This window comes from Perca fluviatilis, chromosome 20, assembly GCF_010015445.1.
Source record: "Perca fluviatilis chromosome 20, GENO_Pfluv_1.0, whole genome shotgun sequence".
Lineage (NCBI taxonomy): Eukaryota > Metazoa > Chordata > Actinopteri > Perciformes > Percidae > Perca > Perca fluviatilis.
In genome coordinates, this window is record NC_053131.1 from 33,024,127 (window position 1) to 33,030,126 (window position 6,000).

Consider the following 6,000-nt stretch of genomic DNA (forward strand, 5'->3'; position numbering starts at 1 on the left):
TGTGTGTGTTTGTGTCTCTGTGTGTGTGTGTGTCTGTGTGTCTCTCTGTGTTTCTGTGTGTGTGCGCGTGCATACGTGTGTCTGTGTGTGTCTATGTGTGTGTATGTATGTATGTGTGTGTGTGTGTCTCTCTGTCTTTCTGTCAGTCTCTGTGTATGTGTGTGTGTGTGTGTGTGTCTCTCTGTCTTTCTGTCAGTCTCTCTGTGTGTGTGTGTGCGTGCTTGTGCGTCTGTGTGTGTGTGTGTGTGTGTGTGTGTGTGTGTGTGTGTGTGTTTCTCACCACATTCTCCTGGATCTGGCAGTTAGAGACAGAAATGCTGATGGAAATCTCCTCTGTTGATGAGACACAAACATGACCGCAGTTAAAACTGCAGAGAAACTAAAGTATGTGACCTCTGTCTCTGTCATATTACATATACACACTGACTCAGATGGTATAAATCTGAAGCTTTCTGGGCTGATCTTCCCAGGTGGTTGCACACACAGGTCTCCCCTCTGTGCCTGCTCTGCTCCTCCCCCCCCCCCCCCCCTCCCCCCCCCCCCCTTTCCTCCTCCTGTCCCCCCCCCCCCCCCCCCCCCCCCCTCACCACACTGTTCCCCCCCCTTTTTTCCCCGGCGTTGGGTGGGGTGGTGAGGGGTGGGAGGGCTGGAGCTTGTACGAAAGGGGATATGGGAAGGGCTCAAGCGTTAGTCTTGGTTTTCATTTCACATAGACTGTGTGAACACCTGGACGATGAGTGAGTTTGGGAGAGAGAAGGCGTTCTGTGATTACAACCTCTGGCAGGTGTTCCCAGGGGGGGGGGGGGCGGGGGGCCGAGCGGGGGGAGATGGAGGGCTGCTCAGGGCAGGGGGGATGAGGAGGAGGGCAGGGGGGTGGGGAGGGAAGCGCCTGGGTGGGGGGGTGGGGAGGGGATGGGAGGAGGGGGTGGAGGGGGGAGCAGGGGGGATGGGGGGGGAGACCTGGGGCAGGGGGATGGGGGGGGGAGGGATGGGGCGGAGGGGGAATGGGGAGGGGGCTTAGGCAGGGGGGGTGGGGAGGGGGGGCACGGAGCAGGGGGGTGAGGGGGAAGCGTAAAGCAGGGGGGAATGGGAGGGGCTTGGACAGGGGGGTGGGGGGGGGGGACAGGGGGGAATGGGGGGGGGGGGGGGGGGGGGGGGGGGGGGGGGGGGGGTGGGGGGGGGGAAGCTGGAGCAGGGGGGGAATGGGAGGCCATGGGCAGGGGAATGGGAGGGGAGGCATGGAGCAGGGGGAATGGGGAGGGAAGCGTCGGGGGGGAGGAATGAGGAGGGGGGAAGCCCAGAGCAGGGGGAATGGGGAGGGGGAAGCATGCAGGGGGGGGGGGAATGAGGGGGAGGCCAGGGGGAGGGGGGAATGGGAGGGGGAAACACAAAGCAGGGGGGAATGAGGAGGGGGAAACACCAGAGCAGGGGGGATGAGAGGTGAAGCGTGAGGGGGGGGAATGAGAGGGGGAACCGAGCAGGGGGATGGGAGGGGAAAGCAGGGCAGGGGGGGGAATGGGGAGGGGGAAACACAAAGCAGGGGGAATGGGAGGGAAACACCAGGAGCAGGGGGGATGAGGAGGGGGAGAGACCAGAGCAGGGGAAGGGGAGGAAGGGAAACACCCAGAGCAGGGGGGGAATGAGGAGGGAACACCAGGGGCAGGGGGAATGAGGAGGCTGGAGGGGGATGAGGAGGGCAAGCAGGGGGTGGGGGGCAGCAGGGGGGGGGAATGGGGGACCAGGGCAGGGGGGAATGAGGAGGGGCAACCAGAAAGCAGGGGGATGGGAGGAAGCTAGGGCAGGGGGGAATGAGGGGGGAAACACCAGGACAGGGGGGATACAGGAGGAAGCAGAGCAGGGGGGAGTGGGAGGACGCCCGAGGCAGGGGGAATGAGGGGGGGAAGGCCAGAGCAGGGGGATGAGAGGGGAAACGCCAGGGCAGGGGGGAATGGGGAGAGGGGGGGGGGGGGGGGGAAAGCACAGAGCAGGGGGGAATGGGAGGGGGAAGCCAGGAGTGGAAGGAGAGGGGGGAAACGCCAGGTGGGGGGAATGAGGGGGGGAAACACAAAGCGGAGGAAATGGAGGAACGGAACACAAGGGAGATGAGGAGGGAGGGAAACGGACCCGGGGGGATGGAGGAAAGGGATCTTATGGGGTGTGAGGGGGAAGAGCCAGAGGGGAAGCGTGGGAAACACGGGAGGAATGAGGAAGGGGAAGCATGGAATGGAGGGTAAAGAGGGGGAAACACTCAGGAAACGGAGGAATGGGAAGGAATGGAAACGGAATGGAATGGCTGTGGAACGGAACGAGGAATGGAGGAAACAACAGGAAAACACAAGGAACGAAGGAAACGACCCAGGAAGACCAGACACCCAGGTGGAAACACAGGAACGAGGAACGACAACGCAGGAAACCCAGGAACGGAAACCTGACCCAGGAATGGAATGGAATGGAATAGGAGGGAACACAGGAGTGGAATGGAATGGGAAAGGCGGAATGGAATGGGAAACACCAGAGTGGAATGAGGAAACGCAGTGGAATGGAGGAAACACAGGGTGGGGGGAATGGAGGGGAACACCCGAAGAAATGGGAAGGGGGAAGACCCAGGAGTGGAAGGACACAGGAAGACCAGGAGGGGATGGGGGGGGAATGGGAAACGTGGGGGAATGGGAAATAACAGAGTGGAATGGAAGGAACAGGAAGGAAACAGAAAGGGGGGGAATGGGAACAGGGGGAACACCCAGGATGGGAAATGAAGGGGGAATGGAGGGGAAAAGGGGGGGGGAAACGGGGGGGGAATGGGGGGGGAAACAGTGGCACTGGAATGGACAACACCCGGTGAGGGGGAAAGGGAATGGGGGGAGGGGGGATGGAAACAGTGGAGGGAAGAACATGGAGTGGAGGGGGGAATGGGAGGAAACAACCAGGAGTGGAGGGGGAATGGGAGGGGGAAAGAAGGGAGGAGGGGGGGAATGGGGGAACAGGAGTGGGGGAATGGGGGTGGAAGGAGGGGGGGGAGGGAGGAGGAGGGGAGTGGAAGGAAAGGGAATGGATCGGAAGCACCAAGGAGGGAGAGGAATGGAAGACCCATGACCCTGCGAATGGAGCTGGGAACGAGTGGAGGGAAAAAGGGGGGGGAATGGAGGGGGACAAGAGGGGGAAAGAGGGAGTGGGAGGAATGGAGTGGGGAATATGGATGAGGGGGGGGGGGGGGGAGGGGGAAATGAAAGGAGAAAGAAGGGAAGACCAGACAGGAAGGAGAGGGAAAAGGAAGGGAAATGGAAGGGGGGGGCAATGAGGGGAACACCGCAGGGGGGGAAGGAGGGGGGAATGGAGGGGGGGGAATGGAGGAAGGAAAGGAGTGGAGGTGGAATGGAGGTAGGGAACACAGAAATGGAGGGGGAATGGAAGGGGAGGAAGGAATGGAAAGGAGGGGAAAGAGAGTGGAATGGGAAACGCAGAGGGGGATGGGGAAATGGAATGGAGGGGGAACATGGGAGGGAATGAGGGGGGAGGGGGGAGATGGAGGGGAAACGCATGGGGGGAATGGCAACAGAGGGGGGGGGAATGGAGGTGGGGTGGGGAAACACGCTGGGGATGGAGGGAACGAGGGAATGGAGGGGCACGGTGGGGGAATGAGGAAAGGAATGGGAGTGGAATGGAAGGGGGAAACAGCAAAGTGGGGGGAATGGAAACACCAGGGGGAGGGAATGGAGTGGAACCGAGGGGGGAGAGGGAGGAAGAGCAGGGGAAAGAGGTGGAAACACCAGAGCAGGGGAATGAGAGGGGAAACACCAGTAGGGGGAATGAGAGGTGGAAACACCAGAGCAGGGGGGATGAGAGGGGGAAACGCCAGAGCAGGGGGAATGAGAGGTGGAAACACCAAAGCAGGGGGAATGAGAGGGGGAAACACCAAAGCAGGGGGAATGAGAGGGGGGAAACGTAGCAGAAGATTTTCCTATTTAAACCAAAACGTAGCGGTCTTAATGTAGTCCTGGATCTTACTGTGTCCGCTGCGGTGAGAGGTGTGGGAGACCCCGGTAGAGACGGCCGGCATCAGAGCGTGCTGAATGGCCATCTCCCACATCCGGGCCACATCCTGCCCGACTCCGCTGACCTGAAACCAGTCGGGAGAACCCGTCAGAATCAGAGCAGCTCGCTGTTACGTTTTTCCTGCACTTCTCGTCTCAGCGCGTGCTGTAACGCTGTCTGACGACTCCACCGTTAGCTTAGCTTAGCACAGAACCTGCAGGTAACTGGTTCCAACTAGCCTACTGCTCCGAATAAGTGACAAAATAACTCCAACATGTTCCTGTTTACATGTTGTGATTTGTAGAGTCACAGCGTGTACAAAAAACATAACGTAACATGAGACACAGCTGTCTTCTAACCGTAAACAAACTGGGAACTATATTCTCAGACAGGCTTGCTTCAAAGGAAATCACTCCGCCCAAGTAGTATATTCTTCCACCTGAGAATATAGTTCCCGGCTTGTTTACTAGGGGTACTTTGGAGGACTGCAGGGGGTACATGTACCCCCTAGGGGTACTTTGGAGGACTGCAGGGGGTACGTGTCCCCTTAGGGATACTCTGGAGGACTGCAGGGGGTACTTGTACCCCCTAGGGGTACTTTGGAGGACTACTGGGGGTATGTGTCCCCCTAGGGGTACTTTGCAGAATTGCAGGGGCTACATGTACCCCCTAGGGGTACTTTGGAGGACTGCAGGGGGTACGTGTCCCCTTAGGGGTACTTTGGGGGACTGCAGGGGGTACTTGTACCCCCTAGGGGTACTTTGGAGGACTACTGGGGGTATGTGTCCCCCTAGGGGTACTTTGGGGGACTGCAGGGGGTACGTGTCCCCCTAGGAGTACTCTGGAGGACTGCTGGGGGTACGTGTCCCCTTAGGGGTACTTTGGAGGACTGCAGGGGGTACGTGTCCCCTTAGGGGTACTCTGGAGGACTGCAGGGGGTAGGTGTCCCCCTAGGGGTACTTTGCAGAACTGCAGGGGCTACATGTACCCCCTAGGGGTACTCTGGAGAACTGCAGGGGGGGAAAGTGTGGCCCCCCTAGGGGGTACTTTGGAGGACTGCGGGGTAATGTTGTCCCCCTAGGGGTACTTTGGGGGACTGCGGGGTACCGGTGTCCCCCTAGGGGTACTTTGGAGGACTGCAGGGGGGAATGTGTCCCCCTAGGGGATACCTTGGGAGGACTGCAGGGGGTACGTGTCCCCCTAGGGGTACTTTGGAGGACTGCAGGGGGTACGTGTCCCCCAAGGGGTACTTTGGGGGACTGCAGGGGGTACTTGTACCCCTTAGGGGTACTTTGGAGGACTACTGGGGGTATGTGTCCCCCTAGGGGTACTTTGGGGGACTACAGGGGGTACGTGTCCCCCTAGGGGTACATTGGAGGACTACGTGTCCCCCTAGGGGTACTTTGGAGGACTACGTGTCTCCCTAGGGGTACTTTGGAGGACTACAGCAGGTACGGGTCCCCCTAGGGGTACTTTGGAGGACTACAGGGGGTACGTGTCCCCTTAGGGGTACTTTGGAGGACTACGTGTCCCCCTAGGGGTACTCTGGAGGACTGCAGGGGGTATGTGTCCCCCTATGGGTACTCTGGAGGACTGCAGGGGGTATGTGTCCCCCTAGGGGTACTCTGGAGGACTGCAGGGGGTAGGTAAGATTTTTTGCAAACTGTTTTTCAGTTCCAAGGCTGTAGTTACTTCTACTGTCTTTATTTCTCCAAGTTTATCACTTTTTTTCAAAGTTTTTGTCTCTGTTTCTGAAGGTTTTTTCGTTTATTTTGACCTATTCTCGCCTTTCTTCTTTACTTTTTTCTACTGTTTTTTTTTCTTCAAAGTTCTTGTCTCTTTTTTTACCAAAGTTGGCCTCAAAAACACTACCGGCTTCATCTGGGAAAGTCCTGTATAATAATATATTTTATATACAATATAAAAATAATAATAGCCTTTATGGTCGAAACAATGGGATGTCGGAGA

General features: G+C 58.3%; 1 protein-coding gene across 1 annotated transcript in view; it reads right to left on the bottom strand.

The window, feature by feature from the left end:
* Positions 1-6,000, bottom strand: part of prkd1 (protein kinase D1) — an 83,962-nt gene that overhangs the window by 29,769 nt on the left and 48,193 nt on the right. The window contains exons 12-13 of the mRNA XM_039785450.1: positions 4,006-4,117; positions 281-333 (exon numbers count right to left, since the gene is read on the bottom strand). Of these exons, the coding sequence (XP_039641384.1) occupies positions 281-333; positions 4,006-4,117 (165 nt within the window). The remainder of the gene's footprint in view (positions 1-280; positions 334-4,005; positions 4,118-6,000) is intronic.